Below are 17730 nucleotides of genomic sequence, written 5' to 3' on the forward strand. Positions count from 1 at the left end.
ACTTTTGTTTGTTGGAAGACTTTTAATCAGAGTTTCAATTTCATTACTTGTGATTGGTCTGTTCATATTTTCTGTTTCTTCCTGGTTCAGTCTTGGAAGGTTATACCTTTCTAAGAATTTGTCTGTTTCTTCCAAGTTGTCCATTTTATTGTCATAGAGTTGCTTGTAGTACTGTCTTAGGTTGCTTTGTATTTCTGCAGTGTCTGTTGTAACTTTTCCTTTTTTATTTCTAATTTTATTGATATGAGTCCTCTCCCTCTTTTTCTTGATGAGTCTGGCTAATGGTCTATCAATTTTGCTTATCTTCTGAAATAACCAGCTTTTAGTTTTATTGATCTTTGCTATTGTTTTCTTTGTTTCTATTTCATTTATTTCTACTCTGATCTTTATGATTTCTTTCCTTCTGCTAACTGGGTTTTGTTTGTTCTTCTTTCTCTAGTCCTTTTAGGTGTAAGGTTAGATTTTTTATTTGAGATGTTTGCTATCTCTTGAGGTAGGATTGTATTGCTATAAACTTCCCTCTTAGAACTGCTTTTGCTGCATCCCATAGGTTTTGGATCATTGTATTTTCATTGTCATTTGTTTCTAGGTATTTTTTGATTTCCTCTTTGATTTCTTCAGTGATCTCTTGGTATTTAGTAATGTATTGTTTAGCCTCCGTCTGTTTTTGTTTTTTATGTTTTTTTTCCCTTAATTGATTTCTAATCTCATAGCGTTGTGGTCAGAAAAGATGCTTGATATGATCTCAGTTTTCTTACATTTACTGAGACTCGATTTGTGACCCAAGATGTGATCAATCCTGGAGAATGTTCCGTGTGCACTTGAGAAGAAAGTGTAATCTGCTGTTTTTGGATGCAGTATCCTATAAATATCAATTAAATCTATCTGGTCTATTGTGTCATTTAAAGCTCTTGTTTCCTTATTAATTTTCTGTTTGGATGATCTGTCCATTGGTGTAAGTGAGGTGTTAAAGTCCCCCACTATTATTGTGTTATTGTCGATTTCCTTTTATAGCTGTTAGCAGTTGCCTTTTGTATTGAGGTGCTCCTATGTTGGGTGCATATATATTTATAATTGTTATATCTTCTTGGATTGATCCCTTGATCATTATGTAGTGTCCTTCCTTGTCTCTTGTAACATTCTTTATTTTAAAGTCTATTTTATCTGATATGAGTATTGCTCCTCCAGCTGTCTTTTTTTATTATTATTTATGCATTTTAATTTATTTATTTTTGGTTGTGTTGGGTATTCATTGCTGCACATGGGCTTTCTCTAGTGGCGAGCGGGGGCCACCCTTCGTTTTGGTGCCCAGGCTTCTCATTGCGGTGCTTCTCTTGTTACAGAGCACAGGCTCCAGGCTCACAGGCTTCAGTGGTTGTGGCACGTGGGCTCAGCAGCTGTGGCTCATGGGCTCTAAGCGCAGGCTCAGTAGTGGTGCACGGGCTTAGTTGCTCTGCAGCACGTAGGATCCTCCCGGACCAGGGCTCAAACCCGTGTCCCCAGCATTGGCAGACGGATTCTTAACCACTGCACCACCAGGGAAGCCCTCTATGGGTGTTTTTTAATAAAACAGTATCAGTCTTTCAATTTCAGTATTTCTCGTTATATTAAGTGAGGATTAAATGAGAGTCAAATAGTCCCTGGAGCCAGACCTTTCTTATTCCGGCTTACTAGCCATGTAACCTTGGGCAAATTATGTTTAACCCCTCTCTGCTGTAGTTTCCGTACTGCAAAGTGAAGGTAATAATAGTATGGACTTTAAAAGGTTGTGCCTAAAACAGTGACTGGCACAGAGTAAATAATTAATGTTAGCTGTATTGAAAATGCTTTATAAACTATAAAAATATTGGTTATTAGAAAAGAAGAGGGTTGTCTTTGAAGGAGACCCACCTTTAAGGCAGGAGAGGAAGAGAATTTTTAAAAAGAGGACAGGCTGAATCAGAATGTTGGGATAACCTGGAAATTACTATGTCAAGGAAGTTATTATGGGGAGAATGTGATCAGAATTGTTGATGTGATGATGATTCATAAAGGATTTCCCATCTATTTCAGTTGTTGCTAGTCACCCCTTCTTCTTGAACTCTTAGAGCCATTTGGCCCATAATTATATATTGTTATATTGAATATTAAAAAGAAAGTGATTTGTAAAACAATTTACAAAGAGATTTAACAGTCTCATCCAATTCTCACCACTTCCCTGTGAAGTACATGTTGTTATCCCTATTTGGTAAATGAGGAAATTGAGGCTCAAGAGATAGACTTGCCACCATAATTAAATACTTAAAACAATTTTTTAAATTAAAAAATGGAAAAAAAGAAAAAAAAATATAGACTTGCCTAGGCAATAGAGCTTGAGATGCCATCTAGGTCTTGAGATACGGAATCTCTTTTGATAATCTTATTTGCTTAACTAGATTGTGAGTTTCTTGAGGACTGAATCTAATCAGTCATTTCTTTTTATTCTGTACAGCACCTAGCTCAGTGCTGAGTGAAGACTGGCAGTAGTCAAGAATAACATGCTCTTTTCTCCCCTCTGCCCTCTAGCGCCCTCACAAAGCCAATGCTGAGGAGATGACCAAGTACCACAGTGATGACTACATTAAATTCTTGCGCTCCATCCGCCCAGATAACATGTCTGAGTACAGCAAGCAGATGCAGAGATGTAAGTCCATTCTGTTCCCTCCCTACTGTCAAGCCCCCAGTTGGATCTCCCTTCAAGTTGGAGAGACTCACCCTACCTTCCCTTGTATCCCCCATTCAGCTGACACCTGATTTTCCCTGCTTCCTGAGGGTACCAAAGTGTTTCTTTTGTCTCAAGACTGGTTTTCTTTGTTTCCTGATTGTAAGAAATAGATTGAACTTTGTCCAGTTAGGTTCACAACATTATCCCCGCCCCACCAAACTGTAATTGTTGTAATGGAAAAAGCACTGACCTGGGTTGGGGAGACAGGTGATATAGGTCCCGGCACTGACTCTTAACTGACTGGGGCAAGTCCCTTCCCCTCAGATTTTTCTTTTGTAAAATGGACTGGATGTCATCCCATGCAACTGTAACTGCTCTCACTATGTGAGTATTAGTTAAGAACTTAGCAGCCATTTAGACTCTAGGTGATGTAATCTTTGAGTTAAGGTGATTCTGCCCCTGCCCCTTGGGACTTGAAACTCAGAACAGGTCACATCTCAGAAGCCACACTCAGCTTATAGGAATTATGGGGATTGTTTTAGCTGTGTGGAAAAATTATGTTCAAATTTGGGAAGAAACTATCATCCCTGATTTCTCACTTGTGTTATTTTAGAAATTATCCCTTAGCACCTAAGATCTCATAATAAAACAATGTAACAGTATTGTCTAGAAGAAGTTTTGAATAGTTTATGACAGCTTATTTTGAAATACCAGGAAATCTATGGCACTTTTTTGTTGCTACTGGCCACAAGGTAGTCTGATTCCCAAGGCAGAAATTTATTTGTTACAATAATTGTGCACTGGTAATGATTAGAGAACCACAGAGACCTTTTATGAAGCATTAAGCTTCTTTGCCACGCACAACTCCAGGAGCTGCTGCCCCATCTAAGTGAGGTACTTACTGTCTGAATTGACAGGGTCTTATTTCCTTCTCAGGTGAGACAGATTCATTCCTTTGCTTTAGATGGCTTTAGGGCCGTTCCATAACTTATTTATTCTAGCGATAAGGCTCTACTCTCAGTAGAGAGGGCTCTCATTAGAGAAGCAGCTTGGTATTAAAGCAAGAGAATGAGCTTTGATGTCTTGGTTTGAATCCCATAGCTCTGCCACTTAGCTCTGTGTTCTTGAGTATGTCCCCTAGCCTTTCTGAGCCTTGTTTTACCTTCTTTAAAAGGAAGACAGTAGTGCCTGTTTCATAATGGAGTTTGGGGGGATGAGTAAGATACTGTATTTATTTATTTATTTTAAAAATATTTATTTATTTATTTTTGGCTGTGTTTGGTCTTCGTTGCTGCATGAGGGCTTTCTCTAGTTGTGGTGAGCGGGGGCTACTCTTCGTTGTGGTTTACAGGCTTCTTGTGGTGGTGGCTTCTCTTATGGCCGAGCACAGGCTCTAGTAGTGTGGGCTTCAGTAGTTGTGGCATGCGGGCTTAGTAGTTGTGGCTCGCGGGCTCTAGAGCGCACGCTCGCAGGCTCAGTAGTTGTGGTGCATGGGCTTAGTTGCTCCACGGCATGTGGGATCTTCCTGGACCAGGGCTCAAACCTGTGTCCTGTGCATTGGCAGGTGGATTCTTAACCACTGCGCCACCAGGGAAGCCCAAGATAATGTATTTAAAGCAGTGAATAGTAGCTTTTGCTGTTATAACTTATTGCTTTTATTTTCAAATCTATCAAGACAGACGACATATTAGGCCCTCAGGAGTGCGCAGGTTTGGTTCTGGCTCCCAGTTTGCTCCAGTTTTCCTGAAACCAGCATTCTAAAGTTGTGCATTGAAAAATGAGGTCTGAGATTTTTTTGTCATTGAAGGTGGGGGTAAAAAGGATGAGGCTCTCTACACATTCAATGCAATCCCTATCAAACTACCAATGGCATTTTTCACAGAACTAGAACAAAAAATTGCACACTTTGTATGGAAACACAAAAGACCCTGAATAGCCAAAGCAATTTTGAGAAAGAAAAACGGAGCTGGAGGAATCAGGCTCCTGGACTTCAGACTATACTACAAAGCTACAGTAATCAAGACAGTATGGTACTGGCACAAAGACAGAAATATAGATGAATGGAACAGGATAGAAAGCCCAGAGATAAACCTACACACATATGGTCACCTTTTTTTTTTTTTTTGGCGGTACACGGGCCTCTCACTGTTGCGGCCTCTCCTGTTGCGGAGCACAGGCTCCGGACACGCAGGTTCAGCGGCTATGGCTCATGGGCCAAGCTGCTCCGTGGCATGTGGGATATTCCCGGACTGGGGCACGAACCTGCGTCCCCTGAATCGACAGGCAGACTCTCAACCACTGCGCCACCAGGGAAGCCCGGTCACCTTATTTTTTTATAAAGGAGGCAAGAATATACAATGGAGAAAAGACAGCCTCTTCATTAAGTGGTGCTGGGAAAACTGGACAGCTACATGTAAAAGAATGAAATTAGAACCATACACAAAAATAAATTCAAAATGGATTAAAGACCTAAATGTAAGGCCAGACACTATAAAACTCTTAGAAGAAAACATAGGCAGAACACTCTATGACATAAATCACAGCAAGATCCTTTTTGACCCACCTCCTAGAGAAATGGAAGTAAAAACAAAAATAAACAAATGGGACCTAATGAAACTTAAAAGCTTTTGCACAGCAAAGGAAACTATAAACAAGACGAGAAGACAACCCTCAGAATGGGAGAAAATACTTACAAATGAAGCAACTGACAAAGGATTAATCTCTAAAATTTACAAGCAGCTCAATATCAAAAAAACAAACAACCCAATCCAAAAATGGGCAGAAGACCTAAATAGACATTTCTCCAAAGAAGATATACAGATTGCCAACAAACACATGAAAGGATGCTCAACATCACTAATCATTAGAGAAATGCAAATCAGAACTACAATGAGGTATCACCTCACACCAGTCAGAATGGCCACCATCAAAAAATCTACAAACAATAAATGCTGGAGAGGGTGTGGAGAAAAGGGAACCCTCTTGCACTGTTGGTGGGAATGTAAATTGATACAACCACTGTGGAGAACGGTATAGAGGTTCCTTCAAAAATTAAAAATAGAACTACCATACAACCCAGCAATCCCACTACTGGGCATATACCCTGAGAAAACCATAATTCAAAAAGAGTCATGTACCACAAAGTTCACTGCAGCTCTTTTTACAATAGCCAGGACATGGAAGCAACCTAAGTGTCCATCGACAAAGAAGATGTGGCACATATAAACAATGGAATATTACTCAGCCATAAAAAGAAACGAAACTGAGTTATTTGTAGTGTGGTGGGTGGACCTAGAGTCTGTCATACAGAGTGAAGTAAGTTAGAAAGAGAAAAACAAATACCGTATGCTAAGACATATATATGGAATCTAAAAAAAAAAAATGGTTCTGAAGAATCTAGGGGCAGGACAGGAATAAAGAAGCAGACATAGAGAATGGACTTGAGGACGTGGGGAGGGGGAAGGGTAAGCTGGGATGAAGTGGGAGAGTGGCATTGACATATATACACTACCAAATGTAAAATAGATAGCTAGTGTGAAGCAGCTGCATAGCACAGGGAGATCAGCTCAGTGCTTTGTGACCACCTAGAGGGGTGGGATACGGAGGATGGGAGGGAGACGCAAGAGGGAGGAGATATGGGGATACATGTATGTGTATAGCTCATTCACTTTGCTATAAAGCAGAAACTAACACAACATTGTAAAGCAAGTACACTCCTGTAAAGATGTTAAAAAAAAGAAAAGATGAGGCTCTCTTGATAAACCTTTAGCCAGACACATCAAGAAAAAGAGGGAAAGGACTCAAATCAATAAAATTAGAAATGAAAAAGGAGAAGTTACAGCAGACACCACAGAAATACAAAGCATCGTAAGAGACTACTACAAGCAGCTCTGTGCCAATAAAATGGACAACCTGGAAGAAATGGACAAATTCTTAGAAAGGTATAACCTTCCAAAACTGCACCAGGAAAAAATAGAAAATATGAACAGACCAATCACAAGTAATAAAATTGAAACTGTGATTTAAAATCTTCCAACAGGAGCTTCACTGGTGGCACAGTGGTTAAGAATCTGCCTGCCAATGCAGGGGACACAGGTTCGAGCCCTGGTCTGGGAAGATCTCACATGGCGCGGAGCAATGAAGCCCGTGCACCACACCTGCTGAAGCCCACGTGCCTAGAGCCCATGCTCCTCAACAAGAGAAGCCACTGCAATGAGAAGCCTGCGCACCATAACAAAGAACAGCCCCTGCTCGCCGCAACTAGAGAAAGCCTGCATGCAGCAACGAAGACCCAACGCAGCCAAAAATAAATGAGAAAAAAACCCACAAAAGAATCACATATTAAAAAATATATGTATATTCCAACAAACAAAAGTCCACGACCAGATGGCTTCACAGGTGAATTCTGTCAAACATTTAGAGAAGAGCTAACACCCATCCTTCTCAAACTCTTCCAAAAAACTGCAGAGAAAGGAGCACTCTCAAACTCATTCTGTGAAGCCACTATCACCCTGATAACAAAACCAGATAAAGATGTCACAAAAAAAGAAAACTACAGGCCAATATCACTGATGAATATAGAGCAAAATCCTCAACAAAATGCTAGCAAACAGAATCCAACAGCACATGAAAAGAATCATACATCACGATCAAGTGGGATTTATCCCAGGGATGCAAGGATTCTTCAATATACGCAAATCAATTAATGTGATATACCATATTAACAAACTGAAGAAGAAAACACCATATGATCATCTCAAGATGCAGAAAAAGCTTTTGACAAAATTCAACACCCATTTATGATAACTCTCCAGAAAGTGGGCATAGAGGGAACCTACGTCAACATAATAAAGGCCATATACGGGGCTTCCCTGGTGGCGCAGTGGTTGAGAGTCCGCCTGCCGATGCGGGGGACGCGGGTTCGTGCCCCGGTCTGGGAGGGCCCTGCATGCCGCAGAGCGGCTGGGCCCGTGGGCCGTGGCCGCTGGGCCTGCGCGTCCAGAGCCTGTGCTCCGCGACGGGAGGGGCCACGGCAGTGGGAGGCCCGCGTACCGAAAAAATAAAAAATAAAGGCTATATACGACAAACCCACAGCAAACATCATTCTCAATCGTGAAAAACTGAAAGCATTTCCTCTAAGATCAGGAAAAGGACAAGGATGTCCACTCTCGCCACTATTATTCAACATAGTTTTGGAAGTCCTAGCCACGGCAATCAGAGAAGAAATAGAAATAAAAGGAATACAAATTGGAAAAGAAGAAGTAAAACTGCCACTGTTTGCAGATGACGTGATACTATACATAGAGAATCCTAAACATGCCACCAGAAAACTACTAGAGCTGATCAATGAATTAGGCAAAGCTGCAGGATACAAAATTAATGCACAGAAATTTCTTGCATTCCTATACACTAATGATGAAAAATCTGAAAGAGAAATTAAGGAACCACTCCCATTTACCACTGCAACAAAAAGAATAAAATACCTAGGAATAAACCTACCTAAGGAGACAAAAGACCTGTACGCAGAAAACTGTAAGATACTGATGAAAGAAATCAAAGATGACACAAACAGATGGAGAGATATACCATGTTCTTGGATTGGAAGAATCAATATTATGAAGATGACCATACTACCCAAAGCAACCTGCAGATTCAATGCAATCCCTATCAAATTACCAGTGGCATTTTTTACAGAACTAGAACATAAAATCTTAAAATTTGTATGGAGCCACAAAAGACCCTGAATAGCCAAAGCAGTCTTGAGGGAAAAAAACGGAGCTGGAGGAATCAGACTCCCTGACTTCAGACTGTACCTCAAAGCTACAGTAATCAAGACAATATGGTACTGGCACAAGAACAGAAATATAGATTAATGGAACAGGATAGAAAGCCCAGAGATAAACCCATGCACCTGTGGTCAACTGATCTATAGCAAAGGAGGCAAGAACATACAATGGAGAAAAGAGAGTCTCTTCAATAAGTGGTGCTGGGAAAACTGGACAGCTACATATAAAAGAATGAAACTGGAACATTCCCTAACACCATACGTAAACAAATCAAAGGACAAAGGATTAATCTCCAAAATATATAAACAACTTATGCAGCTCAATATTAAAAAAACAAACAACTCAATCCAAAAATGGGCAGAAGTCCTAAATAGACACTTCCCCAAAGAAGAGAGAAGAAGCACATGAAAAGCTGCTCAACATCACTAATTATTAGAGAAATGCAAATAAAAACTACAATGAGGTATCACCTCACACCGGTTAGAATGGGCATCATCAGAAAATCTACAAACAACAAATGCTGGAGAGGGTGTGGAGAAAAGGGAACCCTCTTGCACTGTTGGTGGGAATGTAAATTGATATAGCCACTATGGAGAACACTATGGAGGTTCCTTAAAAAACTAAAAATAGAAATACCAGATTTCTAGAATTCTAGATTTCTAGAATTACCAGATGGCCCAGCGATCCCATTACTGGGCATATACCCAGAGAAAACCATAATTCAATAAAACACATGCACCCCAATGTTCATTGCAGAACTATTTGCAATAGCCAGGTCATGGAAGCAACCTAAATGCCCATCGACAGACGAATGGATAAAGAAGATGTGGTACATATATACAATGGAATATTACTCAGCCATAAAAAGGAATGAAATTGGGTCATTTGTAGAGACGTGGATGGATCTAGAGACTGTCATACAGAGTGAAGTAAGTCAGAAAGAAAAACAAATATCGTATATTAATGCATATATGTGGAACCTAGAAAAATGGTACAGATGAACTGGTTTGTAGGGCAGAAATAGAGACACAGATGTAGAGAACAAATGTATGGACACCAAGGGGGGAAAGTGGCACGGGGGAGTGGTGGTGGTGGGACGAATTGGGAGATTGGGATTGACATATATATGCTAATATGTATAATATAGATAACTGATAAGAACCTGCTGTATAAAAAAATAAAATTAAACTAAAAAATTTTTTTAAAAAAAGGATGAGGTTCTCTAAGTACTTCAAGGCACCTTACTGACTTGATTCAGAGAGATGTCACTAGTGCAGTGCTTTATAACCAGGGGTGTCTACAGGGACAATAACAGGGATGAAGAGCTGAGTTTTTTTCAGTATTTACCAACACCTAACCTAGGAAGTTAATACATGTAATAAGACCAAATAAGTCTGGTTTCCTTGCTCTTGCTAGGATGTAATTTAAATGCTTTATTGTCACTTTGAGAATTTGAGAATCTTAAGCAGAAGTTCTGACATAATTTTTAATAATTAAAAATGGGAACATAAATAAATGCGATTTTTATTTTTGGCAGATAGTCTATCAAAACATGAGGCTTATGGTAGAAACGTGATAAAAGGGACTTGTGCTGGTAAAATTTGGAGGCATTCTTGTCCATTTTGTAGATGTATAAAACTGAAACCCAGGGAGGTGAGATGACTGTCCCAGGGTCACACAGCAAGATAGTGGTAGAATGGAGAATGGAACTCTGGTTTCCTGATTCTGGACTATTTTAAAATATGTTGCACATAAAATATTTCAGACACACACACAAAACTATAAAAAATTATACAATGATCAAACATGTCCCTACAACCAGCCTAAGAAAGAAAACATTGCCAGTACAGTTGAAGCCCTCCTGGGCACCTCTCTTTGATCACATGCCCTTCCTCTTCTACTCCCCTCTCCACCCCATTCCCACCACCACCAAGGTGTAAGCACTATCCTGAAGTCAGTGTTTAATCCCATGTGTCTCTTGCTGCAGTATATGCTTTTTAGTGCCTTCTTGACCTACGTCTGCTCCCCCATCTCTCACCCAGTATTGCTCCCCATCAGTCTAAAGCCAGCCTAAGAATGAGAGAAGTTTTATAGTGGGAAGAGGGAAAACCCATAGAAAAGTCCTCCCTAGTCTCACAGATTAGTCCCAAGTGAGGGTCTGCTCTCCCATTTTACCCCTTTTCCATCTGTAATCACACAGCTCCCTTGAGCTGGGAATAATGGACTGGCCATCTGAGCCACATGTTGGTTTGGGGCCTGAAGGAATATATTTTTTCTCGTTTCTAAAATACCAATTTCTTGTCATGGGAGCTCCACATCTCAAACAGGAGTATAAGCAAAGGTTTGGGAACCCAGACAGACCAAGCCCACTGAAGGAGGAAGCAGCCAGAGAGGGAAATCAATTGCCGATGGATAAATAAATAGCCTGGCCTCAGGGACCAAAGTTCTTATTGACACAGCCTCCCAGTGTTTACCTGGGAAGTGGGGGAGAGAGCCACCTACTGCTTACCCCCATACACACGCCACCTTTCCTCGGAGCACTGTGCCTGGCAGGGCACCAGATCAGAGCACCCTCCCAAGTTTAGGGCAGTGCCAGAGGTGGTAACTCTTGTGGTTATTGCAAACCTTGAGCTTCAGCTGTGTCTCAAGAGGTCACCACAGTCTAAGCTGGGCTCTCCTACCCTCCTCATCCTAGGGCTCCTCCTCCTTGCTCTACTTTGGGAACCCCTGTTGATAATAATGCATGCAATGGGAAGACTGGGACAAGAGAACGAGAATTTAGCCCCACCCCTGCCTCTAACTTCTGTATGTCATTGACATCTCAGCAGTTTCCTTTTCTGTGAGAGCAGACTTGGAGCCATAAGGTTCCTCTGTAGCTCTGAGTCTGCAGCCTTCAGGTGTGCTTCCCTTCCTGTCTTTTTCATTTTATTTGCATTATTGTTTGCATGTGGTTCCACATTATGTGTTAGTTTGTACTTTTACCCCTTAGGCCTGAAATAACTTTCCTCCAGTTGTCACTTGGTATAGTAGAAGAGCACTGGACTGTGGGAGTCAGGACACCTGGACTCTGGTTCTACCACTGCCTGGTTATATAACCCTGGGCGAGTCACTTAGCTTCTCCACATCTGTTTGTTCCTCTGCACAGTGGGGTTGATATTTGTCTCGTCCAGCTTTTATGGGCTTGTTAGGATCAAATGAGACTGTGTATGTGAAATTACTGGGGAAGAGGCCAGAGTATATTTTCGTAGGCTTTTAGGACAGGCAGACCAATCCTTGAATACCGCCTCTGCCATTTACTGACAGTTCACCTCTTTGAGCCTGTTTTTCCATTTATAGAATAGGACCAAACCCTACCTCAGGTGTGTGAGGATAAACGACACCAGGTACTTAAAGCACTGAGAATAGTGTCCGGCACGTTGTTAAGCATCCAGTGGATGACAGTATAGGTCTCTGTTCTTCACTTCCTTGTTGGCCAGCTGGAGTGAGGTCCAGGAACAAACCCAGGCTGGAATAAGAGGCTGTATTTTTCTCCCTCAGGAATGAACCAACATTTTCCAAGTATTTACTTGCTAAATGCTTCCCCATATAAGATTTCTATCAATCTTCTCAACAATTGGGTAAGGTGGATGTCATTATTGCTAGTTATAGATAATGAACGAAAGCTCAACAAGGTTAAGTGACTGGACCCAGTCACACAGCCAGTAAGTAGCAGAACCTGGACAAGAACCCAAGCCTTCTGAATCCAAATTCTGCATTTTTTCCATCAGCTCATAAATATGTAAACAAAAACTAAAGGAAATTGTGGAAACTAACCTTTTCCTATGTTTTTTCAAGTTAACGTTGGTGAGGACTGTCCGGTATTTGATGGCCTCTTTGAGTTCTGTCAGCTATCTACTGGTGGCTCTGTGGGTAAGGAATATACATCCCTCCTTAAAGGCTGTGCTGGGTTGTACTAGTGAGGTCTGTCTTTTAGGCCACTATCCCAGTGAGGCTGACCTGTGACCATGTAAAATGGTCCTGTGAGTTTTTACCTGAGGTCTTGAAAATGTCCTGGTTTAGTCCCAGCCCAGGTTCAATCTGACATGGTACAGACAGGTGTCCTTGGCTGTCCTCTCCTACCAAGACATCCTATATACAGGAACTCTCTGCAGACCTCATGGGCTTGTTGAGATGCTGTACATAAAAGTAACTTGTGAACTGCACAGTGCTATAAAAATGGGAAGTGTCATCATCTGTCTTACAAAAGAGTATGGTAATTACCTTTGGAGGTCAGAAATACTCCCCACGCATCTCCCACTTCCATTTGTAATGTCTAGATTACCTCCAGGATCACTCTACGCTTTCTTTTTTTTTTCTTTTAAAATTTAGGAAGTTTTTTTTTTTTTTTTTAATTAATTAATTTTGGCTGCACTGGGTCTTAGTTGCAGCGTGCGGGATCTTTAGTTACGGCATGCATGCGAGATCTAGTTTCCCAACAGGGGATCGAACCTGGGCCCCCTGCATTGGGAGCGTGGAGTCTTACCCACTGGACCACCAGGGAAGTCCCACTCTACCCTTTTTTAACAAATGTTTATTTTTCTATGATCATTGTTTTTTCTCCTCCCCCCTCGCTACCACCTCCTAATGTAATCTCAGAAAACAAAGAAGTGCACAGGGAAAAAAACTGACTACAATCACACTGTCCACAGATAACCATCATTACCATTTTGGTGTTTGTACATCCATGCTGTTTTCTGTGTGCATATATCTGGACATAACATATATACATCTGTATTTTACAAAAAATGTGTCATATATATGTACAGTTTTGTGCCTACATTTTTTACTCAGTAAATCATTTTATTTATTTAATTTTTTAATTTATTTATTTTTGGCCACTCCATGTGGCTTGGGGGATCTTAGTTCCCTGACCAGGGCTTGAACCCTGGTCCCCAGCAGTGGAAGCGTGGAGTCCTAACCACTGGACCGCCAGGGAATTCCCTCTATGTTTTTTTTTGTTTGTTTGTTTTTTTGGGGTACACGGGCCTCTCACTGCTGTGGCCTCTCCCGTTGTGGAGCACAGGCTCTGGACACGCAGGCTCAGCGGCCATGGCTCACGGGCCCAGCCGCTTCGTGGCATGTGGGATCTTCCCGGACCGGGGCACGAACCTGTGTCCCCTGCATCGGCAGGCGGACTCTTAACCACTGCACCACCAGGGAAGCCCCTCTTCAAAACGTTTTGACCATGCACCACATTTAGAAGTATTTACACTTGCAATCCAGGTTATGCATGCACATGCACAACACCCTCTCTCACTCTGAAGCCAGTTTCACAAAACAGTGGTTACCTTTACTATTATTCTGATATTTTTATTCTAGTCTGTCTCATTTAAAAATATATATACTAATCATAACCCATTAAACCAATTTTAAGGCCTACTAGTGAGTTACCACCTTCAGTTTGGAAAACAGTTTTTTTAGAGTAGCCAATATCATGTTTATTCCTATTGGAATAGGGTAGGGGGAGAGGACTGGCTTGTGAATTGTACAATACAGCTGTTGAATAGGCAGGTCCTACCTCTCACTGGGTTCCCTTGGCTTCTTGGAGGAAAGGGAGAGAGTGGCTTGATAACAGGCTTGTGTTCTTTCTTCCCACGTCCAGCAAGTGCCGTGAAACTTAATAAGCAGCAGACGGACATCGCTGTGAATTGGGCTGGGGGCCTACACCATGCAAAGAAGTCCGAGGCATCTGGCTTCTGTTACGTCAATGATATCGTCTTGGCCATCCTGGAACTGCTAAAGTATGCCTTCCTGGCCTTGTCTCTTGGAGGAGCACCTTAGGCCAGGTTCCCATTTCCCCCTCCCCCGGGCTTGCCTCCCTAGTTTGCTTTTCCTAGCAGTGTGCTGGCTAGGATGTGTTCGGTGAGTGTCTCTGGCCATCCTCTCCTTGACGGGGTCTTGATTTGATCTGAGCCCACGGCAAGATCAGGGGCAGGCGCTGCTCAGATCCTGCCTCCAGAGTGTCCCTGTGTGGCTGGAGTTGACCCTGGCTGTAGAGTAGGAAGATCGGACTTGATCGGCTTGGTCAGGCCTCTGGAGACACCCTGCCGCTCTTCCACCTTCCTTCAGCCAGTTTCCGCGTCTCTGGTGCTTAGAGATACCTGAGGGAGGCAGCCAGCCCGGTAAGCTGGGACCTGGCGCCCTTGGCGCGTCCCACTCCCAAAGAGCCCCCAGAACCCCCTGACCCCCTTCTGATCCTAGGTATCACCAGAGGGTGCTGTATATTGACATTGATATTCACCACGGCGATGGCGTGGAAGAGGCCTTCTATACCACAGACCGAGTCATGACTGTGTCCTTTCATAAATATGGAGAGTACTTCCCAGGAACTGGGGACCTACGGGTGAGAACTCCCTTCAGGGGCCAACCAGCTCACCCTCAGCTGCCAGCTCTTAACTCTCCTATCTCATGTCACCAAAAACCACTTCCTGCGTCTTCTGCCATTCAGAATACCACACCCAGCCTGGGACACCTGCCATGGTCTCTTTCCCTCTCTTATTCTGGAGGAAGGGAATGATGGTACATAAAGGGTTGGAAGGGATGGGGGTCTCCTGACTATTGCACTTCCCTCCTGGCCACAGCTGAGTTGCATTATACTATTCACATGTCCCAGACAGCTTGAATTTTAGGCTAGAAACATCAGGTTCTCTCCCACGGGCTAGGAATTGGGACCTTTATGGACCATCTCAAGGGTTCTTAATGTTTTTAGGTTACCCTCCCCTTTGACCATCTGACTGAAAGCTATGTACTCTCTCCCCATAAGTACATGAAATTTTACATTTGTTATCAAATAGTTAATAGATGCCTTCTCCTACTGAAGCCCATCCATGGACCTCAGGATAAGAATCCCTGGAAACTGATTCATTAAACTATTCTGCTTTGTGAGAGCATGAATACAATGAAACCAGCCATTTTGCCATGCCAGTGGCCCTTGGGTGAAAAAGTGGCACTAATTCAGTTGTTTGCCGTGGCAAGCATCATAATAACTGAGCCTTTCCAATTTTGAAGAATTCTTCTTCCGTTTCTGCTTTCCTTCCACACCTCCCTAGAGAGGAGAGTGGTGGGTAGAGGAGTGAGCAGTAAAGCGCTCTGGAAAGGAAAGGGTTGTCGTGGGGTGGGTGTTATTTCTATGGTCCAGCCCCCAGCCACCTTTAACCCAGTCCAGGGGGAGAGGTCTCATGCTGTGTGGTAGGATATTCAGTCTCTGGTTCCATAAATGATTCTCAGCCTGGGTGCAGACTCAGTGGTGTGTCCAGAGACGTGAGCTAGACTTGTTCCACCAGTGAGGGGAATGGTGCTAACCTGCTCTGTCCCTGGCCCACCTCATGGGCCCAGCTTATCTCTCTTAGAACCACTGCTTCTTTCCTTAGCCTTCCAGCCCTCATCCTTGAACTTCCTCCTAGCTTCATCATCTTTCAGTTTTACTTTAATGTGCTTCTTGATTAGGATATTGGGGCTGGCAAAGGCAAGTATTACGCTGTTAACTACCCGCTCCGAGATGGGATTGATGACGAGTCCTATGAGGCCATTTTCAAGCCGGTAAGTGGCTTAGGCTTATCCACCACTGGGCTATAAACAGGATTGATCTAAGGGAGGGGTAGCAAAACACCTCCAGTGTACTTCGGGATCTCTCCCCACTGAGAGGCTGGCTGGAAATGAGATGTGTTTGAACCCTGGATTGCATGCTGTGTGGCCAGTTAGGGGAACAAAATCCATCCAGATATTTACTGATGCCTTCTGTGGGTCAGGCCCTCTGCTGGATATAAGAATAGCTAAGACATGATCCATGCCCTTGAAGACCTCACAGTCTGTGGTGTGGGAGGCAAGCACATCCCTGACAGCATGTGGTCAGTGCCGTTTTTGAGGGATGAACATGGGCTGGGGAAAGCGTAGTCAAGATGATTTCACACAGAGGTAGTGACATTTGAGCTGGACTTTGAGAAATGAGGAGTTACCCATGTGAAGGAGGCGGGGGCTGGAGGGGAGGGGTGGCATTCAGCAGAGGGAACAGCACCAGCAGAAGCATAGAGGTGCCAATACGTGGTATGTAGGCCAGTATGATGTGAGGGAGGAGTGTTGAAGGATGTGGCGGGAAATGTTTGTCGGGGTCAGTATTTCAAAGGTAGCCTTGAATGCCATGCTGAGGAGTTAAATCTTCACCTGTAAGCAATAAGGAACCATTACTAGAGTAGTAACCTAGTTAGGTTAGGTTAGGTAGTCGTTTAGCAAACACCAGGTGCCTACTGTGTACCTTGTAGTAAGGGCAACAGAAAAGCCTAAGTTAATGGTCTCTGTCCTCAGTTACATTAGAATCTAGTGAGAATGAGATAAACAAAAGTGAAGCGCCTCCTCACAGCGTAAGGCTCCAAGTCTGCAGGGCCAAATGCATAGAGCAGACGCAGCTAAGGGCTGCCTCAGAGGGGCTTCTTGGAGCAACGAAAGGAGGGCGAGATCTAGGGAATTGACAAGGAGGTTGTCTTAGGCTCCTTATTAGAGCTAGAAGGCTCTTGGAGATCCTCTCAAATTGGAAAACTGAACAAATTGGGGAAATGAGAAGCCCAGGCTTGTACTCCCTTTTCTCTGAGGGAGAGTGGAAAGGTAGGAGTGAGTGATAAGGAGCCGAAGAAAGTGCTGCACCCACACTTTTCAGCCTGAACCTCAAATAGCTTTTCTTGAGGCTGGTAGTGACCAGGTTGTGTCCTTTCAGGTCATGTCCAAAGTAATGGAGATGTTCCAGCCCAGTGCAGTCGTCTTACAGTGTGGCTCTGACTCCTTGTCTGGTGATCGGTTAGGTTGCTTCAATTTGACCATCAAAGGTGAGGCCAGGTAGCACAGAGACGGGAGGGCAGGGTCCTGCTGGGTGCTCCTGCAACTTGGCACACCTTCTCCCACCAAAGGGCACGCCAAGTGTGTGGAATTTGTGAAGAGCTTCAACCTGCCTATGCTGATGCTGGGAGGAGGTGGCTACACCATTCGTAATGTCGCCCGGTGCTGGACATACGAAACAGCTGTGGCCCTGGACACAGAGATCCCTAATGGTAATAGCTGCAGGGCCAGATTGGGCTGGGCAGCGCAGGAGCTCACGTGCCCCTTTCCCATTGGCTCTACAACCTCTCCTCTTCAGAGTCTGATTCTCCTGCTATCCTCTTGTGGTTTTCAGACCGTAGCTGTCAGTTTTTTTCTGAGTCCTTTAGTTGACCCTGTCCCCTGTCCCTCAGCTGC

The 17730-nt window shown here is 43.2% G+C and overlaps 1 protein-coding gene across 2 annotated transcripts in view; it reads left to right on the forward strand.

The window, feature by feature from the left end:
• The window catches only part of HDAC1 (histone deacetylase 1), a 40382-nt gene that overhangs the window by 20057 nt on the left and 2595 nt on the right, over positions 1–17730 (forward strand). The window contains exons 3-9 of one of the 2 annotated variants that reach the window (XM_079917155.1): positions 2545–2662; positions 12304–12378; positions 14111–14249; positions 14710–14851; positions 15955–16047; positions 17216–17324; positions 17406–17546. In XM_079917155.1, coding sequence (XP_079773281.1) covers positions 2545–2662; positions 12304–12378; positions 14111–14249; positions 14710–14851; positions 15955–16047; positions 17216–17324; positions 17406–17546 — 817 coding nt within the window. The remainder of the gene's footprint in view (positions 1–2544; positions 2663–12303; positions 12379–14110; positions 14250–14709; positions 14852–15954; positions 16048–17215; positions 17325–17405; positions 17547–17730) is intronic. The other variant, XM_079917156.1, reaches the window with a different exon arrangement.

This window comes from Stenella coeruleoalba, assembly GCF_951394435.1.
Source record: "Stenella coeruleoalba genome assembly, chromosome: 1".
NCBI classification, from domain to species: domain Eukaryota; kingdom Metazoa; phylum Chordata; class Mammalia; order Artiodactyla; family Delphinidae; genus Stenella; species Stenella coeruleoalba.